Source organism: Syngnathus acus, chromosome 5 (assembly GCF_901709675.1).
Source record: "Syngnathus acus chromosome 5, fSynAcu1.2, whole genome shotgun sequence".
NCBI lineage: Eukaryota > Metazoa > Chordata > Actinopteri > Syngnathiformes > Syngnathidae > Syngnathus > Syngnathus acus.
In genome coordinates, this window is record NC_051091.1 from 1,827,313 (window position 1) to 1,855,129 (window position 27,817).

At 42.6% G+C, this 27,817-nt stretch overlaps 2 protein-coding genes and 1 long non-coding RNA gene across 7 annotated transcripts in view; 2 read left to right on the forward strand and 1 right to left on the reverse strand.

Annotated features, from left to right (window-relative positions):
• Positions 1-12,181, forward strand: part of LOC119122681 (membrane-associated guanylate kinase, WW and PDZ domain-containing protein 3) — a 72,177-nt gene extending 59,996 nt beyond the window's left edge. Inside the window, exons 9-22 of one of the 5 annotated variants that reach the window (XM_037251147.1) lie at positions 173-364; positions 1,231-1,857; positions 3,360-3,391; positions 4,218-4,386; positions 4,455-4,549; positions 4,690-4,897; positions 4,982-5,194; positions 5,307-5,492; positions 5,739-5,835; positions 6,240-6,342; positions 6,624-6,761; positions 7,485-7,623; positions 8,385-8,477; positions 9,210-9,314. In XM_037251147.1, coding sequence (XP_037107042.1) covers positions 173-364; positions 1,231-1,857; positions 3,360-3,391; positions 4,218-4,386; positions 4,455-4,549; positions 4,690-4,897; positions 4,982-5,194; positions 5,307-5,492; positions 5,739-5,835; positions 6,240-6,342; positions 6,624-6,761; positions 7,485-7,623; positions 8,385-8,434 — 2,249 coding nt within the window. In that variant the 3' untranslated portion in view covers positions 8,435-8,477; positions 9,210-9,314. Of the gene's footprint in view, positions 1-172; positions 365-1,230; positions 1,858-3,359; positions 3,392-4,217; positions 4,387-4,454; positions 4,550-4,689; positions 4,898-4,981; positions 5,195-5,306; positions 5,493-5,738; positions 5,836-6,239; positions 6,343-6,623; positions 6,762-7,484; positions 7,624-8,384; positions 8,480-9,209 lie in introns of those variants that run through there. The other 4 variants (XM_037251149.1, XM_037251145.1, XM_037251146.1 and 1 more) reach the window with 4 other exon arrangements.
• A 2,027-nt stretch (positions 12,182-14,208) lies between these two features.
• im:7151449 (complement decay-accelerating factor, GPI-anchored) lies at positions 14,209-18,666 on the forward strand. Its single transcript, XM_037252284.1, has 11 exons — positions 14,209-14,404; positions 15,431-15,616; positions 16,098-16,197; positions 16,660-16,730; positions 16,828-17,010; positions 17,286-17,378; positions 17,533-17,571; positions 17,641-17,682; positions 17,749-17,800; positions 18,209-18,286; positions 18,386-18,666. Exons 1-10 carry the CDS (start codon positions 14,287-14,289, stop codon positions 18,264-18,266), a joined length of 942 nt encoding a protein of 313 aa, XP_037108179.1. The 5' UTR covers positions 14,209-14,286; the 3' UTR covers positions 18,267-18,286; positions 18,386-18,666.
• Positions 18,667-22,281: 3,615 nt separating this feature from the next.
• On the reverse strand, positions 22,282-27,616 carry LOC119123287. The gene is made up of 2 exons (XR_005098028.1): positions 27,401-27,616; positions 22,282-23,635 (listed from the first exon to the last, which is right to left on the reverse strand). It is a non-coding gene; the product is annotated as an uncharacterized LOC119123287 (long non-coding RNA).
• Positions 27,617-27,817: the final 201 nt, after the last annotated feature.

The following is a 27,817-nucleotide window of genomic DNA, read 5'->3' on the forward strand; positions in this document are numbered from 1 at the left end:
TTATTTATTATTATTTGTTTATTTTATTAATTTCTTTGTAAAGTATAATACTGTTAGAGCGAGGCTATTCAATAACAAATTAGATTGGGCCCAATTTTCAAAACACGAAATGAAGTTCAGTCCATTATCAGGACACCAAGAGGAAGTCAGGAATTCCGATGTGTGTCTGCAGGAAAGAGCGGCGTGCCTGGCTTCACCGCAGACCCCAACCAGCTGAAAGGCGACATGTACCGCACGGCGCTGAAGAAGAGCTCGCAGGGCTTCGGCTTCACCATCATCGGGGGTGACCGCACCGACGAATTTCTGCAAGTGAAAAATGTCTTCCGTGACGGCCCGGCCGCCCAAGACAACAAAATGGCATCCGGTGAGGAACACAAAAGCCAGCACAGAAATGGAATCACTTTGGAATATGAACACTACAATAAGAATATACACTGGAAGGAATTATCAAGAGTTGCAAATTGTAGCCAGTAATAGCATGAAACCTTAAGACCTCTGTGAAAAATAAATGCAAAAAAGATGTATAGGGAGAAAAAAATAATTAATTTAAAAAAGTCAATTAGAAGAGCTGAAATTTATACGGGGTTAATCAGAGGCATTTTAATTGGTGGCAGATGTTCGCTGACTCCAATTTAGCATCCATTTCAATCCATTGGGACTGGGTAATTTTGTATTCAGCTACATCCCACTTGTACAACCACGTTATTTCTATATATATAGTATACATTTTTTTGCATCCTTTCGAAAGTACCAAAAAAAACTGAGTTTTACAGAGTTTGGATCCAGTTTTTAAATGATGTATTTTGTCTTTTTATAGCCAATGTAAGTTGCAAGATGCTAGTGCTGCAATTTCTTGATCTAAACCAATCTTCTTTCAAAGTTCCATAGCTGTGACAGCTGAGGTTCAAGCATCAAAAGCTGCACATTTCCAAACACTACATTTTCTGCTTTTTCAATGGATTGTTGATCGACAATAATACCAGACGCCTTCCAATATTGCTAACTGGGTCGCGGTCAAAAGCATTAAGCTAACACTGTGTAATACTTCTTCTTCTGACCTTGATATTCATTCCCTTGCTACTGTGAGGAGTTGTCTGAGATGAGATGAAGGCAACTGTCTCTGTGTTATCTGCAAAGAAGATTGACGATCCAGCCGCAGACTATTTCAGAGGGAGGGTTTCGGTGACAGTGAAAGGAACGTGGCTTGATTTCACTGTTCCTGCATTTTAGGTGATGTGATCGTGGAGATTAATGGATTGTGCGTTCTGGGGAAGACCCATCCGGAGGTGGTGCAGATGTTCCAGTCCATTCCCGTCAACCAGTACGTGGATATGGTACTCTGTCGTGGCTATGCACTTCCCCCGGACGTGAATTTGGACAGCGACGAGCCTCTGCCGCCGCCGCCCCCTCCGGCCAACCAAGCGTTGCACGGCGGCGAGGTGGTGACGGCCGTGCCGCTCATCAACGGGCAGCCGCTTTTGGTCAAAGGCGACGTCCTGCACGGCTCCTCCCAGGAGCTCCACTACGTCACCACCGACTCCAGCGGGCGGCCGGTCGTCGCCGCCTTGCCCAACGGAAGGCAGGGCGACCCGGCCACCGGGATGCTGCAGCCGGAGTTGGTGAGCGTGCCGCTGATCAAGGGACCGGGCGGATTCGGCTTCGCTATCGCCGACTGCCCGCTGGGCCAGAAGGTGAAGATGATCTTGGACGCCCAGTGGTGCCGTGGCCTTCAGAAAGGGGACGTCATCAAGGAGATCAACAGGGAGAACGTGCAAACTCTGAGCCACGCACAAGTGGTAGACATCCTCAAAGACTTCCCTGTAGGGAGTGAGGTCAACGTGGTCGTGCTGCGTGGAGGTAGGGCGTCCGTTTTGCAGCTAATCTTCCAAAATCTTGCCAATTGATGGAATCAGGGGGTCATGAGCGATCTAGTCCGACTCCTGACTGATGAATTAGACAGAGTCCTCAGTTTTTGAAGGTCCCCAAAAATGAGATTCCGGGTTTACAAACATAAGTGCATCTGGGTACATCTCTAAGGTGGTTCCACAATGTATGTTGAGTCCTGCAGAACCCCGCCACACCCTCCCCCAAGGCGTGATGCTGTTACAACTCGGAGAGAGCGGGAATTACATAAGCGTGGGGATGGGCTTTGTTCCAAGAGGGAGGAGTCTCTTCACGCATCCGTCATTTCCGAAAGCCGCGGGGATTCTCCGCGTGAGTTGATGAACCCCCCCCCCCCCCTCCCACCCCTTTTTCACTGGATTGGCTTTGATCAAAAGCAATGGAGCATTGGCAGTGTTGGAGAGGTCTTTAAAAAGCCTCAGTAAATCGTGGAGCTCTCCAGGGGCAAATTTGGAAATAGGTCGGTACGTGTTCTGGACCTAGTTTTTCCTTCCACCTTTCTGAATAATTCAAACCATTCCAACAGCCGAATATTCCCAGAATTAAGGTCATGTAGGAAACTCTTTTTTTTTACTTTCCAAAAATGTCCACTTTTCCTAATATTAAATATTTACTTCATCAGTCCATGTTTTTCATCCGATTCAAACCATTCAAGGTTGTTTGGCCTATTCAGGACACAAATTGAACCGTTGATCATGTTTGGAAAATTCCAACATTTTCACAAAATAGTTCCCAAATTAAAAGGGTTAGCACATCTTTGTTGGCTGATTCAAACCATTCCAGATATTTTTGCTTCCTTTCACATTTCTCACTGATTATAGTCTCACATCTTATCTTCCAGCAATTCAGTTACTGTCATCACACAGAATTTCATTTCAGCATCATCTTGAATTGAAATCATTAAATGTGCCGTTACCCCACAATGTAGCATATTGCAAACCCAGGCCCGCCTAGCTCAGCAGTTTTGATAGATTCCCAGCCCCACAGACTACTGTCCCCTTCCAGCCATACTCCAGCACTTTCCTTCCATCTGGCTCCATTAACCCCTCATCACGCCAAGCGTTAGTCCAGCACTGCGAGGTCCCCGAGGCTCCCGAGGACTGTTTGTTAATCGAGTTAATGCAGTAAGTGGGGTCGGTGGGGGGATGCATCAGCAGGGGGTGTTTTAGAGATGATCTGCAGGGAACAATCTGAATGCTTGAGATAGAGCGAGCAAGCGTAGAGTGTTGAGGGAAATTATAAGACGCACGCTTGTAATGCGCTCAGCCGTCTTGTTAGCAGCCCTGCTCGGACCGTGTTGTCGTTTGCGTGTACGAGCGGGGGCCCCGCTCCCTGGCCACCTTTAATCACATGCATGTACAATCCATCATTAATCGAGCAAGAGCAGCTTTTTCATTTCCGCCCGGGGAGGCAGTGCCATCTCGCGGTTTGACACATTTCTGTTTCTCTCTTCGTAGGTCAAACGTCGCCCGTGAAGAGTCTCAAGCCTGTGAGTAGACGCACGGTTTTTGTTCCCAGCACTGGGTTTCATTTCCAAGGCCATTGTTGCCCCCTTTAACCGCTAAGCCCTCCGTGACGCCAAATTAAATGATGGAAATGAGAATGTTGATTATGATTCTGAGGTCCTCCTTTTGTTTTGCCCTGGAAAAGTCTTAATTGCTTCCTTTCTCGATTTTGGGGGGGGATCATTGTTAGGGGATTGACATGCTTATTAAGCTTGGCTGAGCCTACCTTTGGTTTGGGTGCTGGTATGAATACAACAACACTTTGGAAGAAAAGAAGATGGCCCTTTTAGAATGAGGAGGCGCGTCAAATCTTTAGGGAAATCACAATCCTGCAGCTGAGCGCCCCAATTGCAGCAAAGTGAAAAATGGCCTTTATTTTTCACTGTTTCTATTACCACAGTGGAAGGGGCAAAGTGGAACATAATTGTTTTTTTTTTTATTGTGTGTAGTTCAACAAAACAAAAATCCCACAAGTGACTTCATGATGAATCATCTAACACTGTCACCATCATAAAACCTTGCTTGACTGTCAAGGCGATTGTCAAACCACCTCAAACTTGGATTTGGATGGAAGAAAAGTCAAAAAAACTGCTCATCATTTGAAGATTAGATCCCCGAGGTGTTTAAAGACCAATACTGTCATCTAATGGCACCCAAAAGTCTATTTCAATTGATTTTAGAGGTGAATGCTTGTTTGTGTCCTGTGATTGACTAGTGACCAGTTTAGGGTGAACCCTGCCTCTCGTTTAAAGTCCGTTGAATGATATCGAAAATAGATGGACGGGTAACTTAACCATGTTATCCACACAGAGGCAAGACATGACGGCCAGCACGGAGACATTGAACGCCATCGGCGATTCGGCTCCCCAGGCGCTGCCTTACCACTCTAACACGAGCACCCTGCGCGCTGCCAACGACTCCCCCAAACGAGATGCCACCGAGTTGTACCTGAAATCCAAAGCCCTGCTGGACAGCAGACGTAAGCGCGTCAACGCCTTCGCAGGCTACGCGTAAAACAATAACCTTTGACTTGTTTATCTTCCGCAGAGCCTCACACCAAAGATATTGATGTGTTCCTCAAGAGGGATATTGAGACGGGCTTTGGCTTCCGTGTTCTGGGTGGAGAAGGTCCTCAGCAGCCAGTAAGTATACAAACAGTCACAGCAAATGAAGCTTACCTAGTTCTGTTTCAGTGTCGGCGAAATAATACGGAGTAGTAAAATCAACTAATCGTATCAATGGCTACTATCTACTCGGTTGAAAGGTACTAACCCCCCGTCAGAACGTGTTCCCCCAGGTGTACATCGGGGCCATCGTGCCCAATGGCGCCGCGGAAAAGGACGGCCGCCTTCGAGCCGGGGACGAGCTCATCGGTATTGACGGTGTGATTGTGAAGGGCCGTTCGCACAAGCAGGTGTTGGACCTCATGACAAACGCTGCCCGTAACGGTCAAGTCATGCTGACCGTGCGCAGGAAGGTCATCTATCGAGGTGAGCGCTAGGGCTACAACAAAATATTAACAAACAAGATTTAAATTGTCAAACATTTTGTAAAAAATGAACTTATGTCTTCAGAAATGCCTCTTATGAATCGTATCACGGCAGACGCGACAGATGAGGAGGTTCAGGAGATGACGCCGACGCTGGTCAACGGCTCCCCCAAACTACCTCGGTTGCCCATGCCCAGCGCCCTGGATCACGAGTCCTTCGACATCACGCTGCACCGCAAAGACTCTGAGGGCTTCGGATTCGTCATCCTCACATCCAAGAGCAGACCCCCATACGGAGGTGAGATAGTCAGCCGTTCTCCAATGAAACATCTAAGTCTCCTTCAATTATTTGCAATCCATCAATCCATCTGCCAGTCCAACCATCTGACATGTGATTGTTCACCCTTCAGTGATCCCTCACAAGATTGGCCGCATCATCGAAGGCAGCCCGACGGACCGCTGCGGCCTGCTCCACGTGGGCGACCGCATCTCGGCCGTCAACGGTCGCTCCATCCTGGAGCTCTCTCACAACGACATCGTCCAACTGATCAAGGACGCCGGCAACGTGGTGACACTCACTGTAGTGCCCGAGGACGGTGGGTTTGCTGCTTTGTTGTTGTTGTTAACTTTAGGCTGAAGGTCCTCACGCAAGCAAGAGAAGTAGCTATAAATATTTTAGCATCTACATTAAAAATGTAGGTTTTTGGTGGAGGAGTGCAAAAGGCTTGAGTGAATCCAAACGTTAATAGATCTCCGTGGTGCCCTGATAGTCAATTGTGTCCTCTTGGAGTATGAAATACTTATGATAATGCTACTCCCTGTTGGAATTCCAAATCCTTTAGAGTACAAGGGTCCTCCTTCTGGTGCCAGCTCCGCTCGACAGAGTCCAGCTCTTCAGCATCGAGCTATCGGACAACGCTCGGCTCTACAGGATGAACGGTAAGGAAATCATGTAAAGTGTCATTTGCACTTTGGCTTTTTCTTTGTGTCCACCTTTTGTGAGGAAAATGGTGACAGTAGGACAAAAGTGAAAAAAAACAAGCATAAATGCACCATGAATATATGATGTAAGATTCCCAAGCATGTACAAAAGATGTTTCCAAACAAAAGTATCATAAGCGTAATTGGGATTACAAAAATGCAAATTTCAAACCACCCGATACATCATCCATGCCGCTTTGGTCCGCTGAGCCTCAAGCATTGCATTTGTTTTTCTTTCACTTTGCATAATGGATCGAGCAGTGTTTTGCCTGCAGCATAGTGCATGTACACCAGCCTCTCCAACTGACAAGGTGTGTGTGTGGGTGTGTGTGGGTGTGTGTGTGTGGGTGTGTGTGTGACAGCTATAACTTGGACATGGAGGACAAACGAGATAGCCTCTCTTGGTCTGAACACAAAAATATCCCAGTGGAGCAGGGGGCTCTGTGTGTGACAGGACCCAACCAGGTGACAATAATCCTTCCATCTCATTTTCTTCCTATTCTGAAGCCTTTAAAACTGGCCCTATTTGGCAAATCCTCTGTGTAGCTCTAATTATTACTACAATTGATTTAAAATGAAACAAACAAGAGGAATTCCAACCGTTTCTAAATTCGTCTCCTGCGTTTTCTGAGACCCAAAATAATGTGACACATGTCTGCTGAGCTGTCGTCATGGCTGCCAATGGAACAGGTTCGCTTGTATTCATGAATCTTTTTGTATGGTAACATTGTGATGATGCTGCATAGGGCTGTCTGACCGTAGAGTTGGACAGGAGCCCCAGAGGCTTCGGCTTTAGCCTGCGAGGGGGGACCGAGTACAACATGGGTCTGTACATCTTGAGACTGGCCGAGGATGGCCCCGCCCTGCTGGACGGAAGGATCCACGTGAGTGGCCAAAGCGTTACTTCTCAATAAAGCCGCAATCCCGCCCCGGTTGTTCATTCCATATGTACCCCCTATCTAAAGCGCTTCATGAACTAATAGCATCCGGAGGTCATGATCATTTAGTTTCAAGCTGGAACGAGAAAGAGAACAGAAGCTCCTTACGGGGAATGCATCTTGTGCGGTCTGCGGGCATGCACGCCAACGTCAGGCGTGATTAGGAAACGGCGGATGGACATGCGTCCTGTGTCGTCTCCAATAATAGAAGCTCCCTCCAGGCTGTTGCAGGCTCTGTGTGTACACTGTAAATGAGTGGTTTTCAAACTAAGTGTGTCCGCAGGCTTTAACCTGGGGTCAGCAACGTAATTGATGATAAATTGAACTGGTTCCTCGACTAACAAATGTAATTAGTTCTGAGACCACACTTGTTAATTATCTTATTCACACAATACTTCCCCATTGAAATGGAATGAAAAGTCATAACAGCAATGCCTTGTTTATTATGGGGGTTACGTTCCGGACCACCCCTACAGCAGACGAAATCCTCAAAGTAGCAGCCAAAGTAGTTTTTTTATTATCTACATATTTTTTTAAGCTTCATGCATCACAGTAATATCAGGTATTATTTTTATAGCAGGTATTATTTTTGTCAGCCTTTTTTTTTTTTTTTAATGAGCTGAACTTGTGACCCTGCTGTAACACTTACCGTGTGTGTTGCTTGGGCAGGTCGGAGACGAGATTGTGGAGATCAATGGCGAGCCGGCCCGAGGCATTTCGCATACGCGTGCCATTGAGCTGATCCAAGCAGGAGGAAGCAAAGTGGCGCTGCTGCTCCGACCCGGCGCTGGCTTGACTCAAGATGGCAGTAAGTGCGAATATCAATATGCCAATATTACATATGAGGCTATTTTATTCTCATTTTTTAATTTTCTTTTTAAAATGGTTGCTTATTCTCATTTTTTTTATTCGTATTAATTCAAAACGGTTGCTACTTACAAACAGTATTATTGCTAAAATGATAGACCTAAGGCCCATGCACAGGTAAACTTTATATCTGTCATTTTTTTAGACTATTTCTCATTTTTTAATTTAATTCTTTTTAATTTTTGGAATCAAAGTTTTTTAAATATAATTATTTTACAATTTATTATTGATCATTTGAAGTACTTAAAGTATTTTTGGATAATTTTCAACAAGTATCCTATCATTTAGAGGTGCTGCTGTTTTGGTTAGCAACAGTGTTCAAATATGCTCAGCAGTTATCTTGCGGATTTGTGTGACGGAGGTGTTTAAATGTCAATTGGGTGTACAGCTTTTTGCAATTATAGTCCCAATGCTCCTTTTTTCCTCTAGATTTGTTTCCTAATTAAAATTCATATGTTGTTGCCAGATTGATTTCATTTGTGCAAGCAGGTGGGCTGCTTGTGTTTTCCAAATGAGCCTTTTTATGAGGAGCGGCATGTATAATTTTACCCCGGCCTTCCTCCACCTACCTTCCTGTTTCCTTAACGATGTGCTGCTCATTCTTGGGACGCCACGTGTACTTAATTATGGTGGTTTACGCATTCGGTTACTAACCATCTGCTTCCTGCTGGGTCTTCATCTCTTCCTTTTTTTGTCATGCAGGTAGCGCAGGTTCTTCTACTGTATGCTACTACACCGAGCACCAACACTAACATCCTCACATGCCTCTTCCTGGTCTCTACTCTTTCTACCTTGGTAATAGCTACCTCCATTTTCTTGTTCAGATTTATTTTTTTAACGGTGTGGAACAGATGTGATCACACGCTACTCATAAAGAGTTCGGGATATTTGGCTCTGGGGAAATTTCAGGGTGAACCTAAATTGCACTATAGGTTCAATTGATTTGACTTTTTTTGCACAACTTGCTGTTCTCTCTCAAAGAGCTAAATGGCAACATTCCCAGAATATGTGATTTATACTTTATCATGGAGGATGTTCTGTAGATTCACCCCCAAAAGGTCAAAATCAGATATTAACATTCTATTTTTGGATTTCCCCCTCCAAAATGATTCAAACACATTATTATGAAAACATGTTCCTTAGTGCCTTTTCTCTCGCTTGCACACTTCTCCAAATAAGATGCCAACGCTGCTTGCTTCAAGGGCTCTTCCTATCACTGTAAAACTGACACACAACATTTTCAACATTTCATATTTCAACTAGACATTTTTATTTAATGAATTAATTATTTTAATAATTGAGCTCAAATAACTTCAACACACCGCATAGAACAATAGCAGATCGCTTACGATGAAGAAATAAGTAAATAGATCAAATAAATAAGTTAATAATTAATAGAGCAAATAAATAAACAATAATTCTGGGCTAGATCCAAAATGATTAGCAATACAACAGGGCAGTTTATTTTAGATATATCCTGAAATTTCACTCAAAATCAGCCATAACTTTTGATGTCGTTTTCTGCAGGTCAAAAACACATTTCTCCCTCCAGCGCCACCAGAGAGGTGTTTTTTTCGGACACATCACCCTTGTCCTCTCCATACCTCACCGGGGCTTCCACCCTCGCGTCCATTCCTTACACCGGCGGTCCAAAGCACCGCCGGAGTGGCATATCCTCGTCGCGAGGGCTGCGGAGTTTGAGCTCGGTGGCAGAGCGGGACGAATGGCGGGACGCCGAGGCGGCGCCGACGATGCCGGGAAAGATGACGAGCGGCCCGAAAGCAGGGGAGACTTTATTCGAAGCCAAAGACGAGCCTCGCGGGGCCAGACGTACTCAGAGCCACGCGCACGTAGCAAATCGCAGCGAGAACAGGGCCACTCGAACACGGTCGGCCAGTTTCGGGGAAAGGGCTCGGCCTATTCGCAGACACAAAGAATCAAGGAGCAGCGACAGCAAAGTCGCTCTGAGGTCAGGACCGAGCCTTGACACGGCCAGACAATCCAACGGCTGCAGAGCGAACCAGAGACACTCCATCCACGGAGACATCAACGGGAGGCAGAGCGCAGAGAACTGGAAGAGCCAGGTGGAAGCCATGACCTCCAGGACTGCCAGGAGCCCTGCCAGGGGCCCGCCCATTAGCCCTGGTGAATGGAAAGTTCCCAGCCAAGCAAGAATCCTCTCCCAGGCTGAGGTCCTGAAACACCCTTTTTGGTAGGATAACGTGCCGAGTCTTCTGTTCTGAGCGCTTCCAGAAAGAGTGCGACACTTTTATAACCCTTTGCTTGTCTATTTGGGGAGTGGGGGTGCACCGGTGGCATGTAGCAGCCTCTATCTACCCTCCCCCCCATCGCCGCCCTGCCTCGACTCGCTGCTCTCGGTTAGGCAGAAGGTCTCGCCGTGTGATTTTGTGCCAATCGCATCCATCCATCCACCCCATTATGCAAGGCAAGGAGGGGAAGTTCACTGAGGAATATTTTTCTATCTGGCATGCAGTTCATCCTTCTTTTTGACACACGAGAAGACAAGTTCTTCACCATCCCGCATTCAACTCCAGACTGTTCACTCTCTTCCTTAAGCCTCCTTCAAATGACCAGAAACTTGTGCTTTTTGCTTTACTGAGCGTACAGAACAACAGCAATGATAAGAATTGACTCTCGGGGGTGCTCGGTTTATGACAAGGTTCCTTTCCGACGGCGGAAATATGACCTGAAATGACAGTAAGACCATCTCAAGTGCGACTCTACTTCAATAGCAGCATTATGATTCCCATTCAAATATAAAAAGTTCATGAAATAGAAACAGCTCTTTGTTCCCGTTTAGAATCAAATGGAGAATAGTTAAGAACCGGAATCGTCCAGATTTAAACGTTGCCCAATCCGAGCGTGAGTTCTCAGGCCATATATTCCCACTTCGTAACCCGGGAATGTTGTGCCCGTCGTAAACCAAGGACTCCCTTTCTATGTACATGTAGCCATTCCATGTTTTTAAGAGCGCCATTTCGGTATCGTCCCATGTTCTCCCGCTTGGGGATCTATCTGTACGTCATGACACTTCGAGGTCACCGCCGTACCCAATGTGTGCAGTCGCTTGTGAATTGTAATATAGATATTTATACATATATATATGAATGTTATGTCATGTTTTGCAGGAAATATCTACTAAAGTCAACCGCACTGCGTCCGTTCCCACCTGTAGCATAACAGATTGATGATATTTAACCTTGTGTGATTTGTCGCCAAATGTTCTGTGTTAAGGCCGAGACGGCATTTTATATAAGAACTTGTGAGTCATGTCGCTGCCTACTGAGGAGAGAAAAGAAAAGACGAGGTGTGCTGCTTTCTGACTTTTTGTCACTGACGCCTGGTCTCTGACGCAACTTATGGCTTTACTGTGGACACTTACTTGCTTTGTCTTTACTTTATGCTGTAAAGTGTATGGAACGTTAGTTGACAGATTTAAGGTAGATTAAGCTTTTGTCAGCTTTTGGTTTTATTCCCAAATCATTTGTGCATCTCTGTCTCTCTCTCTCTCTCTCGCACAACCAATAACTATAATATTACTACTATTCTGCCCCCTGTCAATGTTCTAAACATAAAGCACAATTCTGGTTTCTGCAAAATTTCTCAATGAGAAGATTATAAAGCGTGTGCAATAGCTCTAAAGTCTATACATTATATTAAATAGTCTATATTCAGAATTGTAACTTTCTGAAGGCTCACGTAAATCCATCCCTCCATCATCTGACAGAAATGGTCAGAAATAAAGCTGAAATGTTTATTAGGTTTTTAAAATGTATTATGGTAAAAAAATATAGTATATAGTTGTTGAAAAAAAATCTCATGCTTTAGTATTCTGTGCTGACCTTTCATCTAAATTATGACTTCATAAATAACATCAGGATTATTTTTAGATGTTTTATTTTTATATTATTTATTCAGAGAACCTTTGACTTTGAAGTCAGTCTTTTAAGTGTAATATTTTGTCTTGTGTTTTTGTTGAACTGACTCCACGCTGAGTTTGAAGATTATGGTATTCAGGTGAGCTCAGGGAACATAGCGTTGTAGCAAACAGAAGATCATGCGGTGTCAAAACTGTCGATCGGGAGTTTTTGTGCAATATAGTGAGCGAGGGCAGTTCAACCAGAAAACACGATTTCTTTTTGTGTTGAGCTCTTTATTTTCCTCATCCTTGTATCATGCTGTGGCCTTGCATCGCTTTCGTAGGGAAAAAAAACAATATGTGTGCTTCTCTTCTACATGGCGTAGGAAACAGATATGTAAATGTTTGTACATTGTACAGCACCTTTCTAAATATTCGCTCGGCGTTCTTTTGGGGAGGGGTGGGTAGATAAATAAAACAGAGGTCTATTCATGAAATTGCCCCATTATTTTTTTATATATAAAAAAAAAAAGGAAGAACATATTTAAAAATGGATTGAAAAAGAATCTTGACGTGGTGTTATGTTCATGCACTGAATAATAAAGTTTTCTGGAAACATCCTTAAGACTGCACTAGATTGTATCCATGGAAAAAAGAAATTCAGCAGTGCACGCTCTTGTTACAAGGTCTCGTGTTGTCATGGTAACAGATTTCTTTTTTCCAACTCAGATGTGGGAGTGATCTTTTCCCCACAAATCAAATCAGCTCAAAGGCCAAATGATACTTATTATCTGTGTAATTCCAGCAACACAATGTTCTGAATAATTAGGACTGCTATGGAATTGTTTGCAAAACCTTTCAGGTGAAGAAGAACAATTACAACGTAGGATTTTGAAAGAATTTCGCGATTTCCCTATTTGATGCCCGTGCCAAATCTGCAAAAAAAGTGTGCAATCCAACTGGCTCAAATTGTTATATATTTCTTGTGAATGAGCACCATTATGTGCAAACGCACTCGCACGCACAGTTTTCCATCCTGCTAAAGTTATGTTTCTGTAATTTATCTTTCTCACCACAAGGTGGTGCTGCCTCACCAGGTCTCTGTTTGTTTACGTCTTAGTTAGGTTACCCTATTTTTCCCAAGAAAGTCAGATGCCCTTTATAGTGGTGTAAGTGATGGGGAAACCTGGCAACAGGAAATGAGGTGACATGTTTGACCTGCCCAGACTTTGACCTGGAAAACGTACGTGGGAGTCCAGCACTCTGATAAATCCCTCCACTCTTATGTCCGTGTACATCACAGCCTTGGAATGTTTCCAAACAGGTGAACTATGCGGCATGGAATGTTTACCCTGCAGCAGGCACTTTTTTCTTTCAGGCCAAAACTCCTAAAAAGAAAAAGTCGTGTCAAAAATCACAATTTAGTTTTTTAAAAAAAATTGATTATTGATTATTTATTAGGGTCGCAAAGACCAATTATTGGCTTCACTGAATCTATCAAATATGTTGTAATATGGCTGGGAATCCTAGGAAAAGCCACATTTTCTCTGCACTGATCCATTATTTGTTGTCCATTTCGATTTATACCCCAAAATAGCAGCCCATATGTTCCGCAGACACCAAAGCTGCAATCAAGATGTTGCCAGGGGAGACACCACATGTGGGTGGAGGACCAGTGTCAGCAAGACCAGACGTGGATGAAACACTCCCTTTGAAATTTCCTCCAGAACGAGTTTGGCAATGAGGCACATCACAACAGTGGCAGTTGTGGAATGTATCCATGACGATAACCCAAACTTACTACGTCACGACAACAGTCGTCATCATCCTTTCAGACGTTTTATCTGTCAATAATGTTGTTTGTTTTTTCATGGAACTTAATAGAATAAATTGAAGTCAGATGGTCTCCCACCCTTGTGAAGACAAGCGCTTTGGATAGATGGAAAAAAACAAGGGCTTCCCTCATTATTCACAGGGAATACCCTTTCTTATTTAGGCCACACCCATTTTGTTGGCGACGCATTTAAAAGAAAGACTGTGAAGCTGACAAGAAAATTTATAACGTAACCATAGAAATACATAATAAATTCCCACCCAAAAAATAACATTTAAAAAAAAAACGAGAGCGAGAGATTATTTCATTTTTTGTCCCCAGATGGTTTAATGGTTGAGACAAGAGGAAAGTCAAGTAAAGACTAATTAGAAGCACTTCCTGTCAGACTTTTTCAAAGTAAAATAAGAGCCAAGCTGCCAAGAAAGGAATTTCTATTGGAAACTGCAACTTTCCCCCAAGCAGACCATGTTCACACCTCCACATTCAGACTGCAAATGGAACGCACTTGTGCAAAACTAATTGAGTAACCATGAACACCAGAAACAAGGAGGTAAAAGATTGTATAGACAGGTGTGTCAGAGTATTTGTGTTGAAGAACATAAAAAGTAAGTTTTCCATCAATCTAGTCTGTAAAAAAAACAAAAAAACGAAAATGTTTTCTTTTATTGGGAATTCCTCATAGAGCGTCTGCTGTTATATTGCTTTTATGTTGAAACTTTTCTTTCTTTCAGTGCCATGGACGTTAACTTGATGGCTGTTTTTTTTTTTTTTTTTTTTTTTTTTTTTTAGAGGAACTCCAAGAAGGGGGAGGACCTCGGGATGGAGAAAAAGACGCGCCTCGGTTTCGCCGGCAGGACAAGTCGCAGAGGCTAGACGCTAGAGTGACCGAAATGGAAACATTTGGCATCAAGGTTGCAAACATGGAATTTTTTTTTCTATTGGGAAGCAGCACGGGCCTCAAGTTCACATCTCTACTCTGCTTCTACTGCCTTGTGTGGAGTTCAGAAGGTGAGCACAATAGCTATAAATATTTTTATTGTTATTATTATTATTGTTCAAATGTAATGTATACACATTCATTCGTCTTCTGAACGGTTGGGAACGTGCTGGAGCCTGTCCGAGCAGTATATTACGTTCTAATATATTATCTAAATACTGTAAGATCTCATTTTTTACCTCTACATTCTCAAGAATGATCAATTACTTTTTCATATGCAGGTTTGTTTATTTTTTTAACCTTAATTCTTGTAATAGCAGTTGAGAACAGATTATCTTTGGCAATCTCGACCTGTCGGCAGAGTAAAATGATGCAAAGTAAAAGCCAATATAAAGAAAAACACATACACTAACCTGTACACAAAATATAATAAAACCTAGGCACAAAACAGAATAATATTACAATTTTCAAAAGACTTCTTCAAACCCCTTTTTGAATCAAATTGCCTCTCTTCATCTTGCTTTTGAGGCCACTGGTATCATAGACATCACGATCAAAGCATGCATGATGCCTTTTTTCCCTTTGCTTTTGAAACCTATCTTGAGAGTGGCTGCGCCAGGTATTTATGTTTTGATGCTTCTGTCTTTTACTTGTACATCAACTACTTATAAGCTGAGCTTGAATGTAAACAAAGAAATAGATAGCATAGTTTGTCCATCAGGGAGCAACATACATGTCACAAAGATTGATTGAAATTCCCATCTCGTTGTCTCTCTTGCTTCATTTGACTTTCTCACTCCCATTCCTGTTCACATTTATTCATTTTATTGATCTGCACATTAGTAGATGAGCAAGATGAAAAACGTTCCTTTGACTAGTTTTAAGGTGCTGGGGTCAGATATTCTTGTCCTATGTGTGGCTTAGCCTCTCTCATCAAATAATGATGTTTGTTCAAAGTTCATTTCTCGCCTCTCACGCTTTTCTTTAAACAAAAGAATTGTTCTCGCATTCCTGGTGTCATTCGCTCCATATTAGCACGCACGGTGCCTGTATATATATTTATCCTAGCGTTGACTCTTGCTCTGTTTTTCCTCCAGCCAACTGTCCCACACCTCAGAGAGGAGAAAACAGCGTGTTGAGCACCCAGGCTCGCCTGATGAATACATTTCCGGAAGGCTCCAACGTCACCTTGGAGTGTTGCAAAGGCTTTGAAAAAGAGTCGGGCTCGGAGGTTATACGTTGCCTGAATGGCAACTGGACTCGAATTGAGCTCATCTGCAAAAGTAAGACGCAATTGGCATTGTCTTGAAAGTACTCACAAATGTTCTCAAATACAGATAAAGTACAGTTAAAAAAATCAGACGAGTAAAACTTTGTAGTGATTCGAGTTCTCACTTAAAGATCTGATTACTATGTTCCAGTATCGATCACTTCTATTTAGGGTCGGCTTGATGTTTACGACATTAAAACAATGTGTTCCCATAGATACGTTTGGTTTTTGTCCAGCTCAGACAGATAATGTTGGACACTCCAAGCTGGTGTTTTGTAGGAAGGCCCAATAAATTTACCATGTATCATTCTTGTAGCTGACAACATCCGTTATCTTAAAAGGCCATGAAGAGGGAATATCTTGCTTCTACTCATTTGTTGTCCTCGATGTTCATGTCACTGATGTTCCTCTTCTTTCTGCTTTACAAGCCACTGTGTACACGTGAACTCGTTTTATTAGATGTAATTGTTTGATTGTCCTTTATGGCACACTAGAAATGGACTGCGGTGAGCCTAAACCTCAACCAAACATGATCTTTGACACCAGCACCGGCACCCTCTTTAGCGACATTATCAAAGTCACATGTGAAAAAGGGTGAGTTGAAGAAAAGTATCTTTCTGTACTCATCATGTCATTATAAAACATTTCAAGTGAGAGTGTGTGTGTGGTTTGAAGTTTTAACATTCAAGTATAAAGAAAAGTAAACCACAGTCTGTCATCTCACTATTTTTTTTCCAATGTTGCCCATCTCCCATTGGCCACGCAACAAAAAAAAAAATCTTTGCCAACTCTGGTACCCTTTAAAAAAATGCTGACTGCGCTGAAAGATTTTCCCCCAAACATTTTGCTCAAACCACTCTCAGTATGTTTGGTGGCTGCTTGACTGTCAAAGTTCTTTTGAAAAACTCCCTTCACAAACTAAAGCTGCCGTTAGCGCTCGCTCATGCCAACACAAATGCAGAAGGTGTGTTCCTGATTACAGGGAGAGCGGGAACACCAAAACAGAGGAAAATCCTGGGCTAAAGTAACTTTCCCATCACCCTGCTGTTTCCACAGTTACGAGATTAGCGGCTCCAGCTTCTGGCAATGCTACGACTGGGGATGGTTTGGAAAATCCAAGTGTCACAGTAAATATTTCCATGGTCTTTTTCTTTGTCAAAATCAGTAGACAGATTTTTTTTCAAAAGAGGATAAGCCCAAAATTGTGTCGGTGCCATCTTTCAGTATTAACGTGCAACGAGCCCGCAGAGGTGAGCAACGGCACAAACTCCTGGGATTCCCAAGACCGCCCAACGTACGGCCAAATCATCGTGTATAATTGTGATGAAGGCTACACACTCATTGGCAATGACTCCATTCACTGCAATGACAGGGGTGAATACGATTCTCCGCCTCCTGAATGCAAAGGTGAGGCAAAGCTTTGTTTTGCATCTTTCATCCAGAATTTGTTGAGTTATTTATTGTGATTTGTTTTTATGTGGTCAAGCCAAGTGACAGTGCACTCCAGATTAATTGAAATAAAATGAAGTCTGCACCTTTATCCAGATCCACACAAAAACTGTATTTTTTTTATTTGTGGGCACCTTTTGTGACCACGATATATTGCTTCTCATTAGAAAACACGCTACAAACTATATTAAGTGGCAGTGAAACACGTCAAGTTGTTTTCCTCGTTTTTGCAGACGTTTCAGCATCATTGGCCCCATCGACCACGGCAGCAGCAGCTCACAGAGATATAACTATCAGGGGCGGAACAGAAGTCACCACGCAGCGAGGTACGCTCACGCACAAATATCTCGAAGATACTTATCGCCAGTGCGGCATTAATTTCCCCTGCGCTTGTGGGACCAACCCTGCCGAAACAATAATAACTAAATAAAGAAAATAAGAAATTCGCAATTATTCTAATCCTAATTTGACTCTTTACAGAAAAACATGGTGTGGTCACAGATGCCAACAAGGATGTTGGTGAGTTATCCATCGCATGACACATTTATTTTTTGAGTTGAACAGATTATTCATGTGTCTTTTTTTCAGATTATTTACCTGTTATACTCAGCGTGGTGTGCGTCTCACTAGGTAAGTACTTCATTTACCCACACAAAGTAACGCTGCAACAACTTCAATGTTTTTTTTTGTGTTCAGTCGCATGCATAGGGGTGCTCTCTCTTCATCGATGTCTTCTCAGGAGAAAAGGGTATGTCAAATTGGCTTACTACATTGTGTTTAATTCTTTGAGGGACAATGCAAGTCTGTTGCCATGGATACAGTAGGATCAGACGGACAGCAAATCTGACTAACATTAATTATTAAGCGCTTTCCCAATAATGTACTGAAGCATAAAACAAATGGACTCGATATTTTAAAAAAAAAAACGGATTGGGACATCTATAAAATAATTCACTGGGGATTTTTGTTTGTTGTTGTGCATCAGTAGTGAGAAACTGGAATGCTCGACTTTTTGTTTAAAAAAAAAAAAGTGATTATAAAAATTATTTTTTATTTAATGTGCACACGTGGATGCTAGTACAAGCAAGGTAGCGAGCAAGTGATCTGCTGAGTGAAAGAATGCGTGTGATAATATTGTATTTTTGTGACCTTGTAGCTCGTATGACACCAGGGAAGACCAGAAGTCTGAGTTTCTAATCTTCCAAAACATTTAGAAGGCTCCTTGCACGGAAAGGTACTCTAGTCCATCGCCATGCCTGAAAACATGCTCACTATTAATAAACACTGAACCCAATGAGGAATTTTCAACATTTTTGTTTTGTTATACCTCCAGTTGGAAGAATGCCTATCTGCTGGAGAGCATCTGGGAAGTCAGGAAGGACGTGCCAACACACTGGAGCAGTTCCTCTAAAGGGAAAAAGGAATTTGATATATAATGCACTTCCATTCAGTTGAGTTCATGTGTCATCAGTCCAATGATAAACAACTGGTTAAGCACTTTTATTTTCTCCTTACGTTTGCCACAATGTTGTAAATATTCACTGCCGCCTAAGTATTTTTTATTGTATTTTTTTATATCGATAACTGGAATAAAAGTCACTAATGTGGGTCAAATGTGAAGTTTGGAAAGGTTCTTAGCGTGAGAACGTTGGTGTAGACGAGGACTACTACAATGTGGTACAGTTTGCTGACTGCGGCGGCGGCAGCTGATAAAAGACACAATCAGCTGCATTCTTCGCCTTTGCATGTTTCTGCCCCCTCATTGTGAGGCCCCCCCTTTGCTGGGCTGTGAAGGATAATGTCACACTTCATGGCAAAGAATGCAGAAAGCGGGCTACCTACGTTTGGTGCAAAAGAGATTCCAACTGAGATTCAAACCCATGCAGCCACCTCTTTCTACTGCGTTGCATATACATGAATTGAAAACTTCTTCGCAAGTCTGCTTCATAAGTCCCAGGTTCAAATTTCTCCCCATGCGTGGTTTTCCCAGGTTCTCTTTGGCTTCCTCTCTTGAGGTGATTGTAGATGATCTATGTCTGAATACATAACACATGGTTGGATGTACCCAGCTGCATTTTTTAGATTGCCACAATGATCTAAATTCATTTTGAAGACTTGGACCGTGTGTTTGTTTACTTTTGCATTGCATTGAATAGATTGTTTCATGTTTTGTCTTGGGTTCCCTTTGATTTTATGTCTCTTCTGCTCAATTGGATTTTGTCTCCACCCATTTTCGTCAACCCTTGTGCAATTGGCAAACACTGCTCAGGTGTTTCTTGCCCAGGTGTGCCTGGTTGTCTTGGCTATTTACATTTAGCTCCTTGTTCCCTGTTCTCTTTCAGCATGTTGGTAAGTTGCTGCTGTGACTTTCTTCCCTATTAGTTTATAGTCTGTTTTTCTTGGACATATTTTTTGAGCATTTTGCAATTTCCAAGTACCTTGTTTTTCCTCCCTGGTCAAGCATCCCTCCTTCCGTGCACTTGGGTCACACCAACACTTTGAATTCCTAATTCAGACACTGATTTAAGAAAAAATAATAATAATCTTGTACTTTTACACACATTCCAGATCAGTGAAAACACTCAGACATCCATCCGACCGTTCACAGACGTTCAATAGACTGGTCGCTTGACTGGCCTGAATTCCTTTTATTCCCTGAGCAATTGCAACACAAGACGTAAGAGTTTGATTAATGTTGTGTCATTTACGGGCTGGCCTCACAAGGCACAAGTATTTCTCCTTTTTGAGACAAACTAGCCTTTACTCATTATAATATTGTGTGTGCGTGCAAAATAACCTTGAGGGACTTCTATCTCAAGTAGTTAACAGGAAGAAAATGGCCTCATTGACAGAATATGCACTCATTTGCGTCTTATGTAATTGGGGATGTTCTCATTTTGGAAGCGAGCAGACATCGATAAACCCCACCCAAAGGGGGGGAAATTTGTTGGAAAACATTGGGCGGCAGCCACTGATTTATTTTCAACAAGTCGCATGAGCTGCAATGAAACAGATGCCAGTAATAAGCACTTTGCCCCACCGCTAAAGAGCAGCTGGGAGCATAAACTCCATGTGGTCACGTGTGGTTCTTGCTCGGCTCAAACCACACGCTGCCAAGTCCCATTAGGAAATGATTGAAGCTTTTTTTTTTAAAGGAAAAACATGGAACCCTCCTGTGAATGATGGGGAAAAGGGTGCTGGGAAGCATGCAGGGTTGATGTGACCTCTGCACAAGAAGTGAGGAAACAAACTTGATAGTGCTTGACAACTGGGAAAAAAAATTGTCGTTCCCCACCCAGGTCACTATCAGCCACTGTCGTCTCCTCATTACGTCACAGGCTTTTCATCGGCAAGCCTGCACAAGAAAAACATAACAAATTGTCGCCAAGGTTGAACATTGATAAAATACTTGGACATGAATGGCTTTGAATGCATCTCCGTCCATTTAATATTTGATTTTTTTTTTTAGAAGTGCCCAAATTAATCGATTAACCGACAATTGCTCGATTATCCAATTCGCAGCTATTTTGTGTCATATTTTTTAATCATAAATATTGAAAAGGTTTCAAAGATATAATTGTCGACATTATTCTGAGCTGATCGGGAACAGAAAAAAAATACTAACAATCGGGATAACTTTTTAAGAACATCTGATCATTCTTAATTGGATTGGAAATTGCTCCAATTTTGTGTACAGGTATTCATCTTGGAGTTGTTGCCTTGTATGTGTTTTATACACTTCAGTATAAAATGAAACTACAGCCACTGTAAATCAAGCAACACTCATCACCTGCCCATTTTTTTTTTAGACTTCCAGTCTCCATCCTGTTTGTGCAGGACAGGAAAATGTTGAAACCAATTTGTCTGTCACTTTTGTAGGGATGGGAATTCAATATGTACGTGCTGCGATGACTCTGATTCCATGTAAATGAGGAATAAGAGTCATATTTCAAGTTTATTGCAGTGCGTAGCTACATCCTCTTTGGCGTCATCTGAGTGGGTTCGCACAGCTGAGCCCAGTTTCATTTTGTTCAAACAGAGCCGCTTGCATGGTGCATTTTGGTTAGTTTGCTTGGACTGTTTGTGTCTGGGTTTACTTTTCTGTCTGTCTTTAATTGATCTAAATGAATACAGTCATTATTGTCGTGTCCTCTGCAGCTATTTTAAATCAATGCATTGTCAGGTTTTCCTTTCCCTCCACTATGGCATGAATCGACTTTAAGCCCAAATGATTAAATAAATAAACATGACTTCCAGACTGGCTTTACCCTGGGGCATCTGTAGTCCAGGTGGCATCCCACTTAAAAGGCTGTATACTTGAGCTTATCATCACTCAAAGGTTGTCTCAATTAGACCACACTCTTTGTGCCCCAGAAATGCAGACTCCCACATCCCTCTGTATTTTTTTTATGTTTTGTACTACAGCTTTATTTGTTCAAAGATAATAGACTTAGACCAAACTTTATTCATCCCAGGGGGAAATTCACAGTCTCACAATTTCCACACCCCAGAGAGGGGACATAAGAGACAGAAACAACCCAAACACTGCTGGGAGGCAATATCATAATAATAATGTAAAAATATAAAGAAAATATAATAGAATTGAGGCTAATACACAATCAGCATTGTAAATAAGGTAAATCAGATGGATTTCCGTCACACGAGGCTGTCTAGGTTTTAAGACACAACAAACGACAGACATACTGTGAGTGTGTTTGTGTGTGTGTGTGGGTAGCGGGGCAGACAAAATATTTGCTGCAAAAGGACTTGAAAGTGCTTGTAAACTTTTGGGATGGTGAAGATTTACTGTTTCTTGAAATGTGAGACAAACAAGATCTCTCTGTTATAATAACAGGAGCAGATGTTCATTTGAAATATTTGTTTCAATACACATTCCTCAGAGCCATGTTTTAGATTGATTACTGCTGCATCTTCTCGTACACACATACTGATAACTGAGCCATATGCGAGTCTTCAAACTTCACATCCAAGTCATCATATTTGTTTTTCCTGTTCCTCATATCATATTTGGTTTTCCGTTTGGTATATTTTATAATTCATAAAGGATCATGGTAGAGGCTACGAGTGAAGGGAGTGCCACTTTCAAACGATACTGATTCAAACAGTATTTACAAGTAGAAGACCAATACTCAAATGTAATCGTTTCCTTCTTAGTCCCGTGTTAATGGAATTCACGTGAAAGCAGCCCCTCTTGTGGAGCTTTTTTTGACATCTTGAGGTTTTTCTTGAGATGCCAAGAAAGGAAAATCTGACTGTAAAATGTTTGGTAGTCATGCTTGATTGAGGAACTCCCTGTGACTCACATAAGCTTTGAGGTGAGCTGGTTTCGTGTTGATTTTGCAACGATATAAGACTTGCCAGGGTTTTATCATGCGAACAAAGCCTACATGAGGGGTGGAGCTGGATATTTCTCTCTCCGTCTCCTGTATGTATCCTGCATTGTTTGACATGGGTATCGGTACGATTAGGAGGAGAGTGAAGGCAAACCGGAAAATTGGGTATGAAGCTGTGACGGATCTCTGAATGTGGGCCATGTTTGGGTAAGAGTAAGGAGTGAATCTGCAAGGGAGGAGTCAGTGCAGGGGAAAATGATTCACGGGAGTGCGAAGACAGAGCTGTAACTTAAAAGTAGCACGGCATCATCCATCATCGTTCCCTATTTTTACAAGTTGTCTAAAAATATAACTCTCCAGAGGTTCATCAGCAATGAATCAACACTGTTGTGCAGAGTTTGACACTTACGTCATTTGTTATAGCATTAAGTGTTGAGTATTATTTTAAAATGAATTAATCACTCTCTAAAATAAAAGGCTTACCAGCATAGATAGGACTGTAAAATATAAATAACACCATCACATAGATAAAAAGAGGCATAAGGGTCAAGCAAGTGCAATTGGATATCATATCATAATTATTTTAAGGACTACTTTTATTTACGTCAGATTTTACAAAAATAACAGCACTCATGCTTGAATACAAATATTTAGTGACAGTATTCCCACTAATAGTATGACTAAACATGTTTTGAATCAATTCTTAATTCTAGTCTCCCCTCCCAAAGAATTGCCTGTTTATGTCAACTTGCAAAAATCAGTCATATTTCAGCTTGACATTTGAAATATTTAATGAAGTGAAAAAAAGTGTGAGCATGAAAATTTCATATACATTTTACCACAGCTGAGTAAAACAACAAAAATACTTCAATAAAAATGTGTAAATGAAGTGTACCATTGAGCAGCCGCGATGATGTCACAAGGCTGCCACCTGTTGGCCTTGTAAGGCAGCACATCAACAAAGCTGCATGGCTTGAGCTTCCCTCCACATTGTAACCGATTTCAAATGGTGCTAGACATGATGGCAACTCTGAACACCAGAGGAAAACGGTCAACCTTGGTGAGGCTGATGAGACGCCTTTGCTGTGCAAGCCCCCCGAAGTGTGTTCCTGCTCAAGAACACCGATTTCAAATGGTGCTAGATGGGACTTTACACTCTAACACACCATCTGAAACCGGTTCCCTGGGGAGGAAGCCTCGAAAGTCTGAGTGTGCCTAAGGCCCGCCATCTGCAACACAAACAAGATTAGTCTTTTTTTTTCTCAAAATCATTGTTACTCTGGAACATTGTTTAGCATGATTTTTGCAATTTTTGCAACCGTAACAAGCATCGCATTGGACTGGATTATGAGATTCAATCAAAAAGAACACCGCCAAACATTTGATTCTTTTGTTGCGCTGATAGCTCAAATCAAAAACTATTTTAAATCATTATTGTTTTTTTTAATACATTTGTGTGTACAGGCACTAGCATTCTACAATTATTTAATGAAGTCTTTTTTGCAGGGTTGACAGCCTGTTGTTTGAGTCCCGCTGTTCCTTCTAAAGTGGGTCAGACACGGAAAGCAACTTCTGAAAGTGGCACATGTGAGTACAACTGCATCCAGATGAAGCACAGCCAACTTTGAACATAAACACTACACTGTACAAGCCCACATCGGCTTCCTTTTGCACCTTCCGAGCACAATCCAAAGTTTGTTTTGTTTCAAAGCCGAGTATAAGATTCCATTTGCCTTGCAGTCCTCTCCGCTGACGATGACAAAGCAACTAATCCAAAAAACCTCAGTGTGTCTTTCGGGGACAATTTTGATTGGGGCTAATCCTTACTCCCTTGTGCTTCAGCTTCTAAAACAACAGTTGTTTAGTGTCGCTGTCAATTTATGTCCTGGCCGGCCCGTATATGGGATAGACAGTCAATGCTTATGAGTGACAATTAATTAAAGGCATCGTCAGCCCAATTGAGGCACATCTGAATTGGTGACGACACCTAATGCTTGCATGCTCATGTGGTTGCGCGCGTATAAACAGAGTAGGTGGTTAATCCGATTACAGATTAGAGGGCCTAATTTATCGGGCGTGAGAGAGGCAAACTCATCGGGCTACATCGAAAAGGTTTGCGCAAATGAGTTCCGCGGGCCCAAGTTGTCGCTTGACATCCTATGCCCCACTGTATTTGAATTATGAGGTTGGCATTTTTTTTCTTTCTTGAGAAAACGCAAAATGAATACACTGTTAGAAATGAAGTTCATATTTCACAAACACATCATTTATCTGAATGTCATGTTTTGTAGGGGCGCATAACATAATATATTAAAAAGGAATCGTTTAATTGAGCCTTACCATAGTATGGTAGTTTTTGTTTAGTCTGCCCCCCACTGGCCATATAAGGCTACTGCATTTAGAAGTGTGAAAGAGTTATGAGTTAAAAGCAAGATGGCCACCTCCGGTGTGATTTGTTGACTATGTTGAGACAATCGAGAGAGCAAGAAAGTATGCCCTCTTGGCTAGATGATTTTTTTAAAGCATTATTTTGACATTCCGTGTTAATGTCAAGATGAAAAGATCACGTATCATCAACTGCAGTGTTATCAAATATTATCAACTCATCCGATCATCCATAAGCTGGTTCCTGACCTCCTTTCCTAAACAATAAATGGTGAGTGAATACACCGAAGCCCGTGTGAGCACTTGTACCTGCTTTTCAATTATGAACTAGACATTGTAATTGTGGAAATACAGCGCCAATCTCAGCTCCCGCCTCGAGGCCAAAGTGGACAACATCCCCAAAGGATTTCCAGGTGGCTTTCAACATCTTATCAGAATAGATTGGGCTTGTTGCAAATGTTTTTATTTTTCATGCTCTCGTCCCTCCGGACCGCCACTGAAAACAAGTCGAGTCTTAGCCAATGCGCTGGTTGTTAATTTGGCCTGAGAGGCTGGGCCCCTCCCTTCAAAGAGAGTGGCAAAATAACTATTGAGGTCACGCTTCTCTTATCCGCAAAAGTGGGTCACTTGTTGCACTGCTCAGCCTCGGAAAGGACATTTGGACTACAGATGACACAGCATTTACAGTCCTAAAAAAAGACTATTAACTATTACTAGTCATTAACTTCCTGTTTGTCTTGAATGATCCCAGAACTCCCAACCCTTGAGGAAGCCCTTTTAATCTCGACACTCTCGGACGGGTCAGGGGCAGGTGAGCAAGCACACCTCCCTGGACTATGATCAGCTGGAAAGGCCAACGTGTTTGTTGTGTCACACAGGTGAGGAGGCGGATTAATTGAAACGGCTTCAGTGAAAATACCGCCAACCCTGTTATGTCACGATTAGCCATTTACTCAATGCCTACTTTGTCTGGTAGTAACTGTTCGACCTAAGTTTAGAGATGCTATCATTCACACACAGGCACTCTGACTCTGTTGCTAGCCAAAACAGCAGCACCTATCAAGGCAAGTAGACATTGTATAATATGGATTCAAGTGTGGCCTCCCAATGCATGTTGTATACATTACATTTGGTGGTATTTTTAACAAAAATATCAATCAGGAAGACTGAGTCATGGCCGCTTTTAGGCACCTTAGTCTTGCCGCTTGGGACTGAAGTGGACCATCCTCCAAGAAAATAATGTGTGACTCTTAAACATACACCAAGCAATTTTAAATGTGAAAACTATGACCCTGTGCCAAATTTCGAGGTGCCACAACTGTCTCCCTGTTTGTTTATTTATCTACGCAATCAAATGCCAGCAGCAGCATCCTTCTGGAAGGAGGAGGGCCAAGGGCGACTCAGCAGTGCCCCCCCTGAGCTTCAGATGATCTAATACCCTACTTACTGTATCGTTTTTTTCTTTTAAATCATTAACTGATGACCAGTACGTCAATTAGCTGGGAAAGGCACCTAAGTGCTATATATCCATATAGCTGTATTGCTAATTCCAAAAATGGGTACAAATAAAACCCATCCCCATGTACCTTTATCATAGTATTTTTTGCAGTGGCGTCTGCCTAAAATGGTCCAAAGGATTTTGTGGCTGGTGACTTCCAAAGCATATGATTCACCGCCCCCTGAAAAACATTCACTGGCACTGATTCATACGTTCTGAATGGAAGCATCTGCATGCGTTCTGCCTCCGTCTGTTTATTTATCTACGCAATCAAATGCCAGTAGCATCCTTCTGGAAGGAAGAAGGGCCGATGGCGACTCAGCAGCGCCCCCTTGAGCTTCTGGGCCGCAACGACTTTAATCATATCAAGTGCGCACTTAAAAGAGGCCAGATTATTGTTGACCTCCTGACAGTTCGTGACGCAGCACAATGTTGTTGTTTTTTGACGCAGCAAAATGTTGTCAATTGAAACGCGACGCCAGTTGCGTCACCGGTGACGTCCACTCGGTTTAGCCGTCAAATAGTAAGACTTGGTATCAAAGAAATTTTAATTAGTTTGTTACAAGTGAAAAAGGAGCGTGTTGATTCGTTTGGTGTGCCATTGTCAAGTGCGAACTGCGTAACACGGTACTCTTCCACTGCGTGATTACGCACTGGCCATCTCTTGCGCAGCATCCTATTCCAGGCTTTGCCTCCACGCGTTTTGTTTACATCGCTCTCATCCTCCCTGAAAAGCCCCGAGTCAAGTTTTGACGCCGAGTTGCGTGCACAAGTTGACGCGTTGTTTCTCCGTTCTGTTCTCTTGGCGGAAATTCCCACCGGATCTCAAGCGAAGCTCCTCTTCTGACGCAGTTTCATTTACCTGTTGTCAAGTTGAAGGCCAAAGCTTGTTTTGAAGGAGCACACTGTCACTCCTCGTCGCGTCTGTGTTATGATGACGACGGAGGTTTTTCTTTTTATTTAAAATCACAGATTGAGCACTTAGCAGCACCGTCGGGCTTTTATTAGGAGCACTTCGCGCAACCATAAGGAACTACTTTTAGTGGTATTCTCGACGCGAGATTACGCAGCGCGACGACGCTCTCTGCTCGGGATAACGTTCTTAACTTACGTGTTTATCGCGGAGATTGTTCCCCTCCAAAGCCGCTGAGGTGTCGTTGGTCCAACCGCTCCTTCGTGAGAGCTCGGCCTGCCACGGTTGTCCCCTTCGCCGCCACAGTCGGCCCCACGAGCGCACGTTTATCTGCGGCGTATCCCACAGTAACGATTTTCCATAGCGCAAACACCAGCGGCCCAACCTACAGACACTCCCCCGGACGCCGATTGGTCCAGAGCTCCACGAAACATCCACGTCATCCCAGGAATCACATGTGGCTGACGCATATTTACAAACATCACTCGCGTCACGTGGTTTCAAGTGCCAGTTTTTTACCGTAAAACGCTTCTCTTTGTCGTGCTCACTGCCTCGCTTCTTTTACATAACTCAACAAAGTAGCGAATGAAGGGAAATGTCAATGACGACAGCATT

What these genes read in the sequence shown, in the direction of transcription:
- im:7151449 (XM_037252284.1), top strand. Translation starts at nt 14,287, where the DNA reads ATGGAAACATTTGGCATCAAGGTTGCAAACATGGAATTTTTTTTTCTA. An exon ending in AAAGTCACATGTGAAAAAGG is followed by an intron (nt 16,198 to 16,659) that starts GTGAGTTGAAGA and finishes CTGTTTCCACAG; the next exon opens with TTACGAGATTAGCGGCTCCA. An exon ending in AGAAGTCACCACGCAGCGAG is followed by an intron (nt 17,379 to 17,532) that starts GTACGCTCACGC and finishes GACTCTTTACAG; the next exon opens with AAAAACATGGTGTGGTCACA.